We start from the raw sequence: 18,492 nt of genomic DNA, 5'->3' as shown, positions 1-18,492 counted from the left end.
CTATCTCCTACCTCTGGAAACTTAGAAGACTGCATTCCTAGGAAGGTTTACACCACTTTGGGAACCAACCAAAAATGATAAATGATATTCAGATGGCAATATGGTTAAGTGATCATTACCTGTGAGTAGATTATCTTAGTAATGTCTCCGTTATCACGCAATATGAGTGGAGATAAAATTGGACATAAACCGATCTACTGGGATATATGCATTTTTTTCTCAGAATGGAAAGGGATGCATTTTTAAGTATTTTCTGATAACATTCAAAAGTAGTCAAGAAACAGCTGATATAGTCCTTTGAATTTTTTATACTTTTTCCTTCTAATACATTAGGGGTGGACCTACGGATTTTTAAATAACTTAAAAATCAATTATTTAATCAGTATAATGGATGTGAAACATAAATTATAACTTTTTGGCAGTTATGAAGTAATTTTAGGAACAACTTTCATTGGGCTCCGTATGATTTATAATAGATAAAACAAGTTTGCTATAGCAAAAAATCAAAAAAGTGAATCTTAAGCTGTACATCGTTTGTTGAATTATTCACCTCACCTCACAAGCTGCTTGACTATTATTAAATTGTTTGGTCAACAGTTCAATCCACTGAAGCATTGTGGGCTAAAAAAGGAAAAGAAAGAAGTCAGTGAAGGCATGGGGACTTCTGAGCTAAAGCTAAGGAAAGCCAAAAGACATCTGATAAATGAGAAAAAAATTCACAAAATGAAACACATACCTTTTCTTTTGAATGAATAAATGTCTCTAAAACAAAGGAAGTGCTTAACTGTAAGAAAAGAGAAAATTAAGCAAAAAAGATGTAATTATTTTAAAGAACTCAATTCTGAAAAAATTATATAAGGCTTACATATTACCTTTGCTGTCATCAGAGACACAGCTTTAGGATCTGGTAATGTACTGGGAATGCAACTACACAACTGCCACATAAACCTAGAATTTAAAAGTAGTAAGTTAAAATTCTTACAGAATAAGATTTTTAAAAAATGTGTAACAAAAAACTCTATTAAATTTACCAAACTTACCCAAAATATGTATGTTCAAAAATGTTTTTGTCTTGAAGAAACTGCATGTTATCATGCCAAATCCACTGAAGGAAAAAAATGTTAACATTAGATATCAGAAAGCATTTGCTTCATTACATTGTACCAATATTTTTATTGGACAAAAAAAGACTTGCTCTAAAAGAAACAAAAATCAAATACATACACTTAAAACCCACGCTGATTTTTTTCCAGCTATATGGAATATGAAAGTAGTTACTAAACCTGCTCCAATTTATCACTCCTTATCTGGCTACCTCAACTGATCACGGTTTTTTAAAAATGTATTTATAAAGATTTTGAAAGTAAGAACTTTCAAAATGAAAGTTTTAAGATGAAATCCCCATCTGTCTGAAGAGCAAATAGATAAATGAATAAAACTATGTCATGTTGCATTTTGATAAGAACAAGTTATGAGAGAAAGGTTTACGTCTAAAAACTGGCAAAATACAAAAGTTTAATTCAGGTTGGAAGACCTTAAAATGAGAGGTAATTTTCTTGGTTACTCCATAAAAATCGTGAAAAATGATTATTTCTGACATTAGCCCTGTAGAATTGCTCTGCTGACTTTAGTTTTTGTGTTCCTTTACCTCTCTGAATACCCCAAACACACTCTAAGTCATTGTCAGTTCCATAAAATTACTTTTATCTGGAACAAATTTATGTTCTGATTATTGATATTACTGGCTGCCTTTATTCCCCTAAAGATTTCAACTCTCTTTACTTGTGTCCTCCCCAGCCAATTACTCTAGTCCAGAACCAGGTTTTACAATCACATATTAGGGGCTCCTGCTCCACACTGATATTTGAAAATCACAGACCCAGGCAATGAATGGCCTGCTTCAGAGTTCTTGGTCCTTCATTATTTCTAGGCGTATAGCTTTCTATAACGCTACAGCCCCAAGGAGAGTTGGACAGCATTCACCCATCCCAATTCAGTGCCTTTTCATAGCAATAGAGTCCCATCCCAGCTTCTTGCTTCTAGCCATGAAGTCGGCTCTAATTCCTGTGTCATAATTTTGGTCCCCTTCACTGCACACGAGCTGAAGTCTTGGACACTATTATCTGCTTTGGATCTAAAGCCTGGTAGTTCTGTGGTTTCCGCCAGACTCAGGGCTTTTAATTCTGTTCCATTTCTGTCCTACAGAACATTCATCTTGTTTTTCGATGGTCCTTTTGACGTTGTATCAATACAACACGTTTTACACTGTATCGATACAACCTATGGGTGTGTCTAAGTGTGAAATTATCGCACTACATTGATCAGAACTTTCCTAGGTATTCTACATACCCATCCAACTTCATCTTGGGCCACTCTTCCTTGCACTTATTAATCATCACAGCCACAGAGGTCATCTTTCAGCTCCTAAAACATGCCAATAAGCTCTATCCTTCCTCAGGGGATTCGTACATGATGTTCTCCCTGCCTGGAGTACTCTTCATATGATTAACCTCGCTAATTTTCAAGTCTCAGTTTAAGATTAATCTGTAGCATTTCCTGATCATCTTCCCCAGCAATGCTGATCAACTCATGTTTCCGAGCACTCTACTTGTTTTATCCATAACAGTCAGTACAATTTGTAATGTTTGTTTACTCTATATATTTTATGGTTTTAAAAAATTGTCTATATACCTTTTGGGAAAGTCTGCTACTAGCTATATTTTAACTGTACAAATCTAAAAGACCAGATTCCAGCTTATATCTGAAATCTATATTAATGTTAAGTAATAGGGTATTATATTTTTATTTAATTTTTTTAGTAAAATGTATATGCAAATTCATTTAAATTAATAAGCTGAAACAATGACAGAAAAAACGGTTGGTTTAGGTCTGCAATCAAGAATATTCTAACGTAGTTCAGTTTGTTTTCTTTGTAATAGTAGAGCAAAGGTCTGGGATTCCCTTCCAGCACAGTGTAAATCAGTGGTTCCTCAAAGAATGATTCAGAGATCTGTGTGGATCCCGATGATGTTTTTAGAGTGTCTTTAAGGCCAAAACAATTTTCTTAGTAATACTATGATGCTATTTGCCTTTTTAAACTCTCATTCACTCCTGAGAGTACAATGAAACTTTCCAGAAGCTAACTGAGAAATGACATCACAGCAGACCAAGTGCAAAGGCTGTTATGAGATTCCAGCTATCTTCTAATAAATTTGGTACCAAACAGATGTGCAAAATTATAAAACAGGGTCAGTTTTCTCACTGAGTGGTTTTGTTTGAAAAAGATTTTTTCATAAAATGTTATTTATATTAGCATGTCATGGGTTTATTTTTGTTATTTTTAAGTGAATTAAAACAAATTTTCTAATTACCATTTCTAATATGGTAAATATTGATAGACAAAACCACATTAAAACTAATATTTAAAAATACTCAAGGTTCTCCATCATTTTTAAGAATATAAAGGAGTCCTAAGAACAGGAAGTTTGAGAACCATTGATATAAATGAACAATATATATACATCCTTATGGTTTCATTTAAAATTTGATTTTACTTCACATATGGGATGGTTGTCATTAAATACTATTGGGTCCTCATCTAGAACAAGGTGTAAATTTGTCTAAAAATCTTGGGGGCACAAAGTCTTGCATATAATGGTGATTATAATCTATTTAATTTTGGTTATGACGATAGCTGGAATAAATTTTTGTACAAATAGGTGAGTTTAATAGCTTGAAATCTAGTAAAGCATCTAATTTTGCTGGTAAATCCAATTCAAAGGTCTGAAAGAAGATAATATTCTTGGTTTTTTTAGCAGTAACATTATGGGTAGGCAAGATAGCAGTTAAGAGTTTGTTTGGGGAACAAAATCCACTCAGTTTTAAGACTTGGCCACAACAGTGCAAACATCAATCAATCAACCAGACAGTAAAAACTGAACTGTCTAAAGGAAAGGTATATTTTTGGCGGTATACTTTTCCTGAGATTTATCTTTTATACTTTTGGCTGACTAAGTTTATAACATTGACAAAACAAAAACTGAGTTGTGAATACTTTTTATAAATCTTAAAACATAAAAGTAATATTACCACTTACTACATTATGAAACAAAGAAAGCTTCATTACTACAAATGCGACATTTTTTAATATGTAAAACACATATTTTAAATGTATTTCAAATACACTGTACACCTCGTGTGTAACATGAAGCATAAGAGAAAAACTCCTGCAATCCCAGTACCCAGTCCAAGAAGGACATCACCAACCACATAGGTTACCTGTGAGTTTTCCCCAATTCCATCAACAAGTGTACCTTTCTTATTTTTCTTCAATGTTACTAATAATTACTTTCCACTCCCTTTAATCTCATTCACTTTACATTCACCTATTGTATGTCAGTATTACCAAGACTATTTGTAAACAGTGTCGGGTCTACCCTGGTTCACAGATCCCATCATTGTCATAGCCTACTTTTATATTATGGTACTATTACCTGCATAAATACTTAACATGCTTTTAAATTGCTGCCAAAGTTAAATTAACTTATACCTCTAGTAACTCTGAGGAAACATCAAATTTGTAGTCTTTGCCATTTTCTTCCTCTGGTTCCATGCGTTTGTAAAACAGCATATATGCACTGTGTGTCTTTAAGAATAAAAAAAAAAAAAGTATTATTTTCATTTTGCAATGTGTAACTATAAAAGTAGACAATATACTTTTGCTTTTGTCCTTAAGTACATTAAGTAGGACAAACATTAAGTAGTCCTAACATTAAGTAGGACAAAACAATTTAAGAGGAGAAAAAATAATATAAAATTACATATGAAAGAAATGGTTACCTTTTCAAAGGAGAAGTCCATAAATTTATCTGTAACAGAATCATAGGTCTTGGTCTGTTTAAAAAAATAAAAGTTTTCCTTCTTTAAAAAATGGGTATATTCAACTATATATACAAAATATTTCATAAACAGCTCTTTTATACTTAATAGTAACTTTGTAATAACTTTCAAATAGCATTACATTCATAAAAATCTCCGACAGAATTTTTTGGAAACAAAGATGTGAAACATTTTTAAAGGTACTTTACCACAAAATACACAAAGCATAAGAACATAAAATGCACTTGCAATTTGAAAAACTATCTTTTAAGAGAAGAGCTTTGCAAAGTTTACTTGTTTCTTTTCTTGTTTTTTTGAGGAAATATCCTAGGAATAACATCTAGAGATGCAATCAGTTTAGTGATGGGTTCAATGGCAACTCGTTATTTATTTCCTTCCTCACACTCATTTCCAAAGTGTTGGCAATTTGCCTACTTTTCCTTTTTCTATTCAGAAATAGTACATAAGAGCACCAACAATACGGAAGTTTTCCATTAAAATCCTGAATGTGAACAAGTATTTCACAATGAACATGGCTATGAAAGTGAAAAACAACTTTATCTGGGCTTATCTGTGAAGTGGAAATAACTATTTAATACTTGACTTGCGAGAATCAACATAGTATTTTAAAACCATTTTCAGAAAATTGGTACTAGGATAAACTGCCCATGAAGTAGTAAAATTATTATACCACTCCTGCAACCTAAGTGTCTTCTCTTATGTCTATTATATAACAGATATTCTTTGTCTATACTGTCACTAGTAATAACCAGGTTGCTGCTACTGTTACAGAAAACACTAAAGAAACAACTCTTTAAAGTCCAGCTCAAGCCAATTTCCTTGTCAAAGATTTTGCATAGTAAGTCAATAAAGAGTAATTTCTTTTTGGTCTAATCCCAAAGCATTCAAGTAAACAACTTATTCAATCATAATGTCTCATTGCATTGTAATTCAATGCCTATACTACTATGTAATTTTTCAATTTAAATCTTAACTTTCTTAATCAGACCTTCTTAATCAGTTGAAGGCAGAAACAGTAATTTTTTAACTATTTCCCATTGTCTGCTATATACTCCAAACATACTAAACTTCCAATAAATGCCAAATGACTAACTTTTAGATTTAATCATAGCAATTAAAAGAAAGTTAAGTGACTCTGCCATTGGATTTTATGATACTACAAAGCACTTGGAAAGTCACGAACTATTTATAATTTCTGAATAAAACTTACTGTCATCTCTCCACCAAAACATTCAGAGGCAAGTTGAGCAGAATCAAAAGGTTTTACCTCAGCATCATTAAAAAGATACCTAAAACAGAGCATATAGTGTTGATAAACTATATAGACACTGAATATCTCAGCATTATGTCTATTTTTAAAATACTTAGGTTACATACTAACATATTACAAATATTGACCAAATTATTATTAACATGAGGTAAATTCCAACTAAGCTCTTGTTCTGACAACTCTAATCTACTAGAAATTGGGAATATAATTTACAAGGTAGTCATAATGATTCTAAAATCTGATACATCTATTTATAACCTAGGAGTAACAAAAAAGTTCATAAAAACAAGGAATAAAAAGTTTACATAAATATAACTTGACAAGCTATTGGACAGAAAAGATGAAGAGGTGGGAGAACTTTCAAAGATAAAATGCCATTTCAAAACTCCTGATAAAAAAACTCAAAAATACACTTAAGGAAATATATTCAAATGGACAATAAAAAGTAAAAGATATCAAGGCTTAACAAGTGAGAAATAGTTGAACAAAACTATTCTGCTAACTGCACATCAGTTTAGCAACGTATATTTTGTTCAAAGCAGTATCGCCAACACTTAAAACAACGCCCAGCATACATACAGGCTCTAGACATGAGACTACCTCACAGCATCTGAAGACCAAAACATAGCTATTAGGACTGATTTAATGACTTCCAGTCATTAACTTGATAAAAGATCATAAAAAGAATGTATTTAGGAGGGGAAAGGTAAGGTGAGGAGAGTGGAGCACACAGGTAACTTCTAACTGGAATATATAAAAACTTTGTGGCCACCCTATATAGAAGGCATTCAGTAAATAGTTCTTGAATGAGTAGACACCAATAGGTAAGATTTGGAAAGTACAACATTATCTATGAATCTAAAGTTGTGTGCAAAACTGTGTGTTTGTTCATTTTTCCCAGGAGAACGTTCATCAAATTCTCAAAAGCATCTGGAGATCCATAAAGTTTAAGAACAAGTGATTCATACTGTCTTTTGAAAGTCACATTCATTTAAAAATTTTGTCTGCCCTCTTTCCTAACTTTATAGAAAGTTTTTAGAAAACCAAAATCAGAAAACATATCTGAAAACTATCATAGTCTTATACTTTAAAAATACAGGAAGGAAGATTTTTAAAAATCCCAAAAATAAAATATTTAAAACTCACCATTTATTGTTTTTATAAGCAAGTGGATTGACTATATCTCTGATGAAGCTATAATAGTGCCCACCGTCTGCTGTTCCTGTGTGAACAGTCACTCCTATCAAATCATACTCATAGCTCTCTGTGTCTTTTGAATGATCACTGACTTCCTTAAAACCTGCAATGATTTATACAAAATAATGGCACTAATTTTGAAAACAGTACATGATGACATCTTAGAATCATTTTACATAACATACTTTACGTATAGAAATAGGTACCGAGACCTCATATACTAAAACAGGTACAAAACAACTCTACTAGACATTCACTATCCATATACTACAATTTTAAGGAACAATTATACAAATCATTGGAATAACAACCAGTGTTAGTGTATAACTATGGACAACCTTAACACAATATATAAATACAGTTGTACACCATAAAACGATGTTTTGGTCAACAATGGACTGTACATATATGATGCTGGTCTCATGAGATTAACACGATGTAGCCTAGGTGTGCAGTAGGCTGTACCATCTGGGTTTGTGAAGTACTGAAGGGGAGGAAGAAATTTTCCTCTACTCTTATAGGTTCTGCTGGTTGGTCTAAGAACTAAATTGACATGGGACAGACTAACAGGAGATAAACAAAGTTTAATAACATATATATGGGAGAAACCCAGGGAGAACAGGTAACTTGCCAAAATGGCTGAAGCCCTCACCTTAAATACCATCCTTAGCTAAAGACAAAAGAAGATATTGGGGGTGGGGAGAGTCAGGAACTTCAAAGGGAAGGAAGGCAATTCATGGGTAGGTGAAAAGGATCAAAAGTTTGGAGAATAAATGTTTGGCCACACAGAGACAGAAGAACACAGAGGGAAGCCCAACAAACAGGCTTTTCTAGGTTCCTCTTTGTCTACCACCAAGTTCATGGTTATGCTAAGGTGACAGCCCACTTCCTGAGACAGGATTTTACTATTTAAATTCTATTAGGCAGTTAAGGGGGAGGTGACAAGAAAAACTTTTGAGTTTTTGTGTGTTTTTTAAAAAAATAATCAGCCTAAAATAATCCTCATGTTAAAAAAACACATTTCGGGTGGCAAATTTTGTTTCACTTCAGTACACTCTGTGATGTTTGCACAATGATGAAACTGCCTAACAATGCATTTCTCAGAACGTATCCCCATTGTTAAGTGACAAATGACTGTATAAAACAGTTCTTTTTGTTTAATCTGGCTATTCCTTTTTAGGAGCAGGCAAACACAAGATCTGAAAAGGAGTTAATACATTTATGCCTTTTAGTCTCATGTTAAGGAAAATGGAGCACTGTATTGGTAGCATGCCTCCAAGTGTGTATCAGTTAATAGAAAAGTCTGTATTAGGAGCTTTATGTAAACAAACAAAATAAACAAAAGATAAACTCCCCACCCACAAAGATTTAAATTTGAAAGGTATAAAAGATACTAAGGAAAAAATTACAGAATGGTCTAATAAGTTTGAAGATGATGTATGATTTATGATCTATAGTGCCAGCATCACATAAAAAGAAAAAACTATAACCAGAAGCAAATAAGTGAGAGCAGATGTGGTTAACTTGAGAGCACAGTCTAAACTGGAAAGTGAAGTGACAATTAGGTGGAGAGAAAGAAACGGCTGAAATTATCAAAGCAGTGCTTGAGGAGTTTGGATGTGCTAGAATTTGACTCAACACATCACTTGTGGCCTAAGCTAATTCCTGTATCTTGGCATAAATTTCTGCTGCTTCCCTACATGGAAGTATCATTGAAAATACAGTGAAGCACAGTTACTCTTGCTCTAATTTTACAAATAGTTTGACAAGAGTTCTAAGTAGGATGTATATATACAATGCTCACTTCTTTTTTCTTTCTAAAGATTGGCGCCTGAGCTAACAACTGCTGCCAATCTTGTTTTTTTCCTTTTTCTGCTTTTTCTCCCCAAATCCCCCCAGTACATAGTTGTATATTGTAGTTGTGGGTCCTTCTAGCTGTGGCATGTGGGATGCCACCTCAGCATGGCCTGATGAGCGGTGCCATGTCCACGCCCAGGATCTGAACCAGTAAAAACCTCAGCCCCCTGAAGCGGAGCACGCAAACTTAACCACTTGGCCATGGGGCCAGCCCCAAGAATGCTCACTTCTTAACTTCACCTATATTTTCAAACTTATCATCTCTACTGGCTCATTTCCTGCAGTTTCTAAACATACTCAAGTCCTAACTAAAAACTGCCTCCTTTAACTCCGTATTCCTTCATAGCTACAGTCACCATCTTCTCTCCTCTCTTCAAAGAAAGAGTGTGTTCTCCTCTTGAAAGAATAGCCTACACTCATCGTTTATACCTCTCACCCCCCTTTTGGTCAGAGCAAAACATTTATTGGATGCTCCTTAAGTGCCAGGCAATGGAGTATAAAGATTAAAACATGGCTCTCTTTCCTAAATCTTATTAATATAGCGGCTTTTTCAAACCTTAAAAATTTAAATCAGCAGAACTTTTTATACAAAGAAAACATGGTCAGGACCCTTATGTAAAACGGAACTTCTCTGGCTAAACAAGAATGGAAGAGGCAAGAGATGGACCTATTGTGCTTTCTTCTCTCACCTATTTCCATTCCGCACTTCAGTGATCCTTGAGACACATACATAGAAGTTTGAAAATCACTGGTCTTATAGAAGTAAAAACAATTTGGAGGTAATTACTTGCGGATCGAGTGCCATCTTTAACTCACTGCAATCTGCCTTCCTACTGCAAATGAAAGTGCTGATAAAGATAAAAATCTTTTACATTTTAGATTATTTTCACTCATGCTTTCACTGGAACTGTTCCTTTTCTTTAGCATTCAATACTTCTGACCACATCCCCCCCATTTTTTTTCTTTTTAAAAGATTGGCGCCTGTGCTAACATCTGTTGTCAATTTTTTTTTTCCTTCTTCTCCCGAAAGCCCCCAGGTACATAGTTGTAAATTCTAGTTGTGAGTGCCTCTGGCTGTGCTATATGGGACACTGCCTCAAGATGACCTGATGAGCAGTGCCATGTCTGCACCCAGGATCCGAACCGGTGAAACCCTGGGCCACTGAAGGGGAGCACCCGAACTTAACCACTCGGTCTTTGAGCCGGCCCCATATTCCCTCCTTTTTAAGATCCTCTTGAAATACTGATACCACTATTCACCTAGCTGATCAAGCCAGAAACCTGAGTTATTCTTGACTTTTCCTCCTCCTCTAGCAGCAGACTGACTAAAATGTAAGCTTCATAGGGACAAAGACCTTGTTCTTTGTTGTCACTATGTTCCCATTACTATAAGAATAGCAAGTTACCTAATAGATAGATGTTCAATAACTTTGTTGGATTCATTTATTCATTCAATTATCAAGGCCTGTTATTTCTACCTCCATAGACTTCTCCCTAACCTAAATGGTACACTTACTTTCTCATCTAAGCTACCACCTCTGCAGTTTACCAGAATGGCATCCCCACACCCATTTCATCATCCTCTAATCCATTTCTACTGCTGTAGTCAGAATAACCTTTTCCACATCCCTCTTGGTTATCTCAGTTCCCTACTTACAACATTCCCATGGTTTCACATTGAATAAAGATCAAAATTATTAACACAACCTACAAACAAAATGACTTGGCCACTGCCTTTTGCCCATCTCATCAAATCACTGCCCACCCCCACCAAAGAGCTACCCATTCCTCTCAATCCAGCTCCTATTCAAGCACTGCTTAAATGTCACCTTCTCACCTCCAAGGCTACTAACGTCAACCACAGGCAAAACTGAGCCATGGTGTGACCAGTCAGGGCAGTGGGTACCCTCAGGGCGGGGCAGGGGGGCTGGGATTGGGGGTGGGGTGCTGGGAAGAAGCTGGGGGGGGCCTTTGGGATCTGGTCATGTTCTGTCCTTGATCTGTCGGTCACATAGGTGCCTTTACTTTGTGAAAATTCATCGATCTGTGTGCTTAAGCTTTGTGCATTTTTATGATGTGTGTTATATTTCAATAAAATTAAAAAAAAAAAATGTCACCTTCTCACAAAAGCTCTTCCTGATTCCCCTAGATTTGTGATATATTCACTCTCCTATTTGACAACACAGCATATTTGTAATTTCTTCTTCAATGTAAGACTTTCCCACCAGACTAGTTCTATAAGGGCAGGAACAATGTTTATCTTGTTCAGTACCCTGTATCTTCCATGTCTAAAAGAGTGCCTAGAACACAGTCCTAGTAGATACTAAATATTAATTGGATAATTGACTGAATGTGCCATGTTGTCTTCAAAAACATTCTCCTGAGATACAATTTAATTTTGTTAAATGCGTAGTTATTACAACTTTATAATTATGACTATCTTGTTATAGAGACTTACAATAAACATAGACGAGAAAGAAATGGAAAATTACCTTCTTTCCTGTCACTCTTTCCCATAAGAAAATCTTCTGTATAGGGTGTCATATCCAAACGTAATGGGAAAGAAAAGTGTGTGTTCACTTTCTCTTTCATCATTGTGACCATATTAAATGTATATCGCATAGTATTGAAACTCAGAATGCGAGGCAATTTCTTAAAACATGCCCTAAGAGACAAAAGCACTTTTGTTAAAAATTGTCTTTCATAAGTACTTTAGCTGGTATCATTTACAGTATACCTATTTCAATATTTAATTCAGAGTAAATAATAAATAAATAAATCATGCTCTTATTAAATCTATGTCCCCGTTACATGACTTTTTCCATTCTCATAGGGTTTTCCTATGTCTAGATAAAAAAAATTAAAAAAAATTACAGTAGACTGTGGTAAACACCATGATGAAGATGTGTAAAGGTGCTATGAAAGCATAAAAAAGAGTCACATCATACTTCAAAGGCAAGGAAGTCTTTGGTTCAGAGTTTTCTTTTCCACCTTAAATAAGAGGGATTAAAGTATTTATTTTATGAACTAGAATTGTAGTCTTGTTGTTTCATTTACTAGATGCATGACCATAAACAAATTACTTAACCTCTCTGAGCTGAATTCCTTATTTGTAAAATGCAGATTCAAGTGCCTACTCCCTACTGCTTTTAGAATGCTGCCTTGCCTAGAAAAGAACATTCAGTAAGTGTTGTCTGGTATTACAACAATGACAATAGCAGTAATAGCAGCAGTGGCAAGTCAACTGGTTACATAAATCTTATGGTATGACATATTATTAGTTCAAGTTTAAACAAACAATTTCAATTTAAACAAAATATATATATATAACTTGGATTTACGAAAAAAATGAATTTACAGGGAATAATTCTTCATTGTACATAGGATTCAAAAGAGAATTTGTTTAAACCAAGACCTTAGTTTAAAAAAAAAAAAAAGGAATTTAGAGAGACAAGGAAGGTGGGGGAAGGATGTCACACGGAGACGGACTAAGAAGTCTAAAACTTCATCATTATTGATTATTTTAGAAACTGGCAAATGATGAGGTTACAGAATTATAAAGCAGTCAAATGATGAAGGGCCTTGCGTGTAATGTTAGGTTATGAACTTTATCCTAAGAGCTAAGAGTCACTAAAGGACTTGTGGTGGGAAGTGGAACCATGCATTAAGTCAGAGGATAAAAGACACAATCAGATTTGAAGAGATGAGAGTTTCCTATTGAAATATAAGATACACAAGTTAAGACAGTTGGGAGAGCACAGCAGAGCATTCTGAAGATGATTTGGGAATCATCAGCATGTCAGTAGAGATTGATGTTATGGTGGCAGAAAAGATCATTCAGGAAAGAATGAATGAACTGAGAAAACCAGAGGTTTGAAGATAGAACAGAATAGGATCCTTGGCCCATTTCTGTTGTTACAGATGTTTTACTGTTGTCTTACTGTTACTGTAATATATGTCTTACTATTGTTCTAGACATCTAAAAGTATGGTAAGAGTACAAAGGACTGACTAACACTTGCTTAGGAGAGATGAGATAATATTTCAAAAAAACAGCAGAATCACATTAACCAAAAGAAGGGAGTGTTTCAAGAAGTAGGTTATTAAGAATGACAAATTTATTCAATAAGTTTATTCCAAAAAGAGATTCTCCACAGAACATGACATAGCCTCTCAATTGTCTTTTAGTGACTCCTCATTATATTCCTCCACAGTAACAAACTTCTGACTGACTCCATTCTGTGTAAGTCCTTAACTCTTATCCTAACCCAACTCTCATCAGATGAGTTCATCTTCTCCCTCTAACCGCCTGCATGGCTATGCTTTCATTTGAGCATGTCCACCTACAACTTTTTTTTTTTCCTTCTTCTTCTCCCCAAAGCCCTCCAGTACAAAGTTGTATATCCTAGTTGTAGGTCATTCTGCTTGGGCCATGTGGGACACCACCTCAGCATGGCTTGATGAGCAGTGCTAAGTCCATACCCAGGATCTGAACTGGCAAAACACTGGGCCGCTGAAGCGGAGCACGTGGACTTAACCACTCGGCTACAGGGCTGGCCCCCAACATCTCTCTCTTGCAACCAACTTGACTGCTAGAGATTGAGAAAAAGAATACCATTCTATTCAAAAGCATATTTACCTGCAAAGAAATCTTCGTTTAAGCAATTTTAAGAGTTGGCTTTTCATTCTGTGCCTTCAAACATGTTCAGATCTATTTCATCTAGAAAACTCCTCTGGTTTGATCCCAAAGCTCTTTCTAGATCCCAACTTCCTTGCTGTTTTTTTACTGTCAAACTTCTAAAATGCATGACCTATACTCAATGCCATGTAGCCTGACAACCCTGCTTCTATTGCTGACGAAATACATCACTAAACTAACTTTTGAAAAACTGACTACTTTTACTCAGGTGTCATTTTTTCCCCCTATCTCTGTGGACTATGTCAATTAAATACCTTCTTGAGATTCTCTTCCCCAGTTTCTGGGTTACCATCCTATCCTGATTTTCTTTCTTTCCTGGCTTCGATTCTGTCATTTTTTTCCTCTGTACTTTTATGTTGGCTTAAGGTCTCAGTCCTCTGCAACAGTTGTGTTCTTTCACAGGCAGATGTTCTGATGGCTTCAATCAATCGATTATGCAGATAATCCCAAAATCTAAATGTTAATCATTTGATGCCACTGTTTATTATCAATCTTATTTTCTATTACTGGTCAATGCAAATCCTCCACTTGAGGCAGGCTGGCCTAATCCAAGATTCTTGCACATACAAGGTCATTTCCACTTCTCTGCCTTTGTTCCTAGTAACTATAAGATGCTCTTTCAATCCAATTTCTATCTGTCATTCAACATTCACCTGTAGAATTGAAAATCTTTACCCAACTCTGCCTAAACCGGCCACCTTATAGCTGGCTCTTAAGAAAAAAATCTCTCACTTTAGCGATTCAGAGGAGGATGTCTTCAGTTCATGAGTAGACTCTTTATCATGCTCCACTGAGTGCACGGCAGAGGGCTAAGCAATCAGACAGACTTTGGTAAATATTTGATTAATTAAAAGGACAAAAAGGAAATCTGAAAAACTTAATGGTGCTTGAAAGTATACTTGAATAACCAAATAAAAAGTTGCTATATGATAATGAACTCCCAGCAATTGACCTTAACATTAATTACATAATTTTCATAACACTTAACATTACCTTATCCTATATTTGTTTTATTTCCATTAGATGATTTATCAAAATGAAAAAAAATACATTTCAAAAAGCATACCTTTTTTCAGCTCGTACTTTCTTCCCGCAATGAGAACAAGTATACATGTTGTCACCTTCTAAGGTGTCTTTAATAGTAACTTCATCAAGAGATTCCTGTGTATAAAACCACATTTAAAAGTTTCATATTATTGTTTACAGTATGCAAAACTACAAAAAGTAATTATAATTTGGGCAGAACGCACAGAGAAAAACTTCTTTAAAATGAATTCTTAATTTTAGTAAAAAACTGTTTTCCGTCATATTGATAAGATGCTTTATGAATCTTACTAAATATTTCAAAAGTGCAAGTACTTAAATTTTGATTTGGAAAAAGCAGCTTTGTGGTCTACCTTTAATTCTTGAGTAGCAGAGCAAGAAGAAAATAGATGAAAACAGGAAAGTTAATTTTCTCTCAAGATGACAAACATAAACCTGCTATGTACAAATAGTTAAAAGCAGAAAAAAGTCTAAAGAACATATACAACATTACTCACATAAATGTTCTTCATATCAGCCACCTGGCACCTCACAGTATAAAACTCTTCAGCAGTCTGACTAACATGCTCACAATCCTGGTCAATCAACAGTCAGAAATTAGTAATTTATTATAGTAAGCTAAATATACATTAAGATTTCCAATAAGCAAAGAACAGGTAGAATACTTACCAAGGACACAACATTGTTTGTAATTACACCTCCAAACAAACTTTTGACGGTATTTTTCTTTTAAAAAAATACAAACAAAGTCAGTAATTAAAACTGGGCGAATCTGTACAAATTTCAAAGAAACTTCAGTATTCTGGTACTAACCAGTTCTGGAGACATTTCTTCAATTTTGGTAATCAGATCAGTAAAAAACTCTGTCATATCTTTCTGCTCCCCAGTATTCAAAGGCTGCTTATCCATGGTATATGTTTTACAGAAAGGTCTAGGATTATATGCTTTGCATTCACTCTCCTGTAAGGGAGAAGTTGGGGGAGAGGGGTGGAGAGGGGAGAAGGATTATAAAACAAACAAATCTAAGTCTCAAAAATAGGAAAATTATCACAAGGTTCTTCAATGAACAAAACAACAACAAAACAGGTAGTAAATCTACAAAGAAAAGTTTTTAAAGACAGGATATGCTGTCTTCTATTTCATGTTTGTTTGATTTTCATGGCATTTTCAGTTTAATTAGACTTGGTGCCAGAAGATGCTTAAATTACCTTAAGTTAAGAAATTTGTGTTTTTTAAGCATGGGAATTTCTAGGAAGAAATTTGGGACTCAAAGGACACAGATTTGTATTGTGAAGCATAAAATACAAAACCTTTACAGGCTGAATAAGTTTTCCTACAGACTGAACTTTTCCTTAGTTGTTTAAAAGAGTAATTTTCTGTTTTAGATGTTCAGGTGGCATGTTCCAACTCTGTTGGAAAGGAGACAAAGTGGAATCAAGGGATGAGTAGTAAATCTTTTATTTTGTTAAAAATCTCATTCATTGAGTCCTTATTATAATTACCAAGAATAAATATGATGTAATCTCTGTCCTCAAGATTCTAACAGATGAGACAAGTAACAGTCAATACGAGTGGTAGGTATGACAGAGAGTTATGGTGACTTGGAGACACTGTGTGGAATGCTAGTCTCTTAGAGGAGGAGAAAACCAAGTCGATTTTTGAAAGATGACAAAAGGAAGAAAATGGAGGAGTGCTGAGGAAGAGTGCTACAGGCAGAGGGAGAAGCATAAATAACTGCACAAGCAATGAAGCAACAGGGTGATGGGCTTTAAGGGCTTATAGTTACTATGGGGTGAGGCTGGATACGGGGAAGAATAAAAGGGGAGGTTGAAAGGAAGGGGCAAAATCACAGAGGGTATGTGCCATGCTGATGAACCTGAATACTATTCTGTTCATAATAAAGAACCACAGAAGAGTTTTCCATAGGAGAGTAATATTGTGACATTTGCCATTTTATTAAAGTTACTTTCATAAATTTGGGGGTGGGAATTAAGAGGGACAAAGAAATAAGTCAGAAAACTCTAAGCCTAAGGCGGGTAACCCTGTGATGGGAAAACAATCAGATACAAGAGATTCTTCAAAGGACAAATTAACAGAAAGTAGGTGACTGAGGTGTGACTGTTACATGTCACTATGACAAAGAAAACTGGTAAGTGATAAATTCAATTAGAGAAACAAGAGTATATAGTCAGGACAAAGCCAATACAAATGAACTGCATTTAATGTTTTTAGCTTTAGTTAAAGGGTATATCTAATTAGTGTTCCAAACACGATATGCAAACATACCATTAAATATGTAAACATTTTTTGAAGCTCCAGTAGAGTGGTCTTGTGCTTCATATCTTCTGAATACTGGAAATTAAGAGAAAAATTTCCATTAAAACATATTGATGGTAGTAAATCAGACACTCTAGCAAAGAAATAATGTGCTTAACACTGTATCTGTTTTCATTCTTTTAGTTATATATAAGAAAACACACACACACATAGTCTATTCTTTCTTTAACAATTTTAGCACTTTAAAAATTGGCATATTTGGGGCTAGCCCCGTGGCTGAGTGGTTAAGTTTGCATGCTCCGCTGCAGGCAGCCCAGTGTTTTGTTGGTTCGAATCCTGGGCGTGGACATGGCACTGCTCATCAAGCCACGCTGAGGCAGCATCCCACATGCCACAACTAGAAGGACCCACAACGAAGAATATACAACTATGTACTGGGGGTCTTTGGGGAGAAAGTAAAAAAATAAAATCTTTAAAAAAAAAAATTGGCATATTTTGTTCATTATATAAATACAGTCATCACTATTACGTAAGGAAACCAAATAAAGAGATCTTTAAAAAATTGCTTTCCAGATGACTTATTTGGTGCAATGCTGATTTACAAGTTGGTGATTTTGCAAACATTTTAGGTGTGCAATGAAGTTGTTTCCCACAAATAAATCCATATATTAAAAAAATATATTAATAAATGACACCTCACCCTCATCTAGTCATCTTTTTATTTTTTCTAGAATAGTAGATCCTTAACACTGCAGAGGAAAACTGGCCGACATCTTTGAAAATCCTCTAAATATTCAAATATCATTAACTGAAATTCAGGAATCTGGCTAGACTCATTCACTAGAGACTCAGTCCTGGAAACCAGCATTACAGGAAAGTCCCATATTCATGCCAGGCAGTCATTAGATATATTCTATTTCATTCCAATATTAAAATAAATCTATGAAGCAAATATTATCCTCATTACAAATTACTACCTATCATAATTCTGAAGAAGCTCTGATAATCTCATGAAATAATAAGCCTCCCATATATTAGAAGTATACACTAGTTATTTGTGTTAATTTTATGGGAAGTACAGGTAATATGGCTCTTTTTTTCCAGAGCTAATAATCAAACTGCTGACATAAGATAAGGACAGAGAAATAGGGATCTATTCACCATATAGTTACTACAAAATTATATGATATTGGGCGGTGCAGCAGCCAGCCAGCCGCCTCTGACTCATGGTCTCCTGCTGTGGCCCAGAG

General features: G+C 34.8%; 1 protein-coding gene across 8 annotated transcripts in view; it reads right to left on the bottom strand.

Moving 5' to 3' along the window:
- The window catches only part of USP34 (ubiquitin specific peptidase 34), a 253,192-nt gene that overhangs the window by 41,556 nt on the left and 193,144 nt on the right, over positions 1-18,492 (bottom strand). For all 8 annotated transcript variants that reach the window (XM_070572601.1, XM_070572605.1, XM_070572606.1 and 5 more), the window contains 14 exons: positions 17,252-17,317; positions 15,779-15,925; positions 15,635-15,691; positions 15,463-15,540; positions 14,988-15,082; positions 11,716-11,888; positions 7,316-7,469; positions 6,110-6,188; positions 4,840-4,893; positions 4,550-4,645; positions 1,041-1,105; positions 873-948; positions 737-784; positions 556-621 (listed from right to left, as the gene is read on the bottom strand). In XM_070572601.1, coding sequence (XP_070428702.1) covers positions 556-621; positions 737-784; positions 873-948; positions 1,041-1,105; positions 4,550-4,645; positions 4,840-4,893; positions 6,110-6,188; positions 7,316-7,469; positions 11,716-11,888; positions 14,988-15,082; positions 15,463-15,540; positions 15,635-15,691; positions 15,779-15,925; positions 17,252-17,317 — 1,254 coding nt within the window. The remainder of the gene's footprint in view (positions 1-555; positions 622-736; positions 785-872; positions 949-1,040; positions 1,106-4,549; positions 4,646-4,839; positions 4,894-6,109; positions 6,189-7,315; positions 7,470-11,715; positions 11,889-14,987; positions 15,083-15,462; positions 15,541-15,634; positions 15,692-15,778; positions 15,926-17,251; positions 17,318-18,492) is intronic.

This window comes from Equus przewalskii, chromosome 14, assembly GCF_037783145.1.
Source record: "Equus przewalskii isolate Varuska chromosome 14, EquPr2, whole genome shotgun sequence".
NCBI classification, from domain to species: domain Eukaryota; kingdom Metazoa; phylum Chordata; class Mammalia; order Perissodactyla; family Equidae; genus Equus; species Equus przewalskii.
This window is presented reverse-complemented; position numbering and strand designations above follow the sequence as displayed.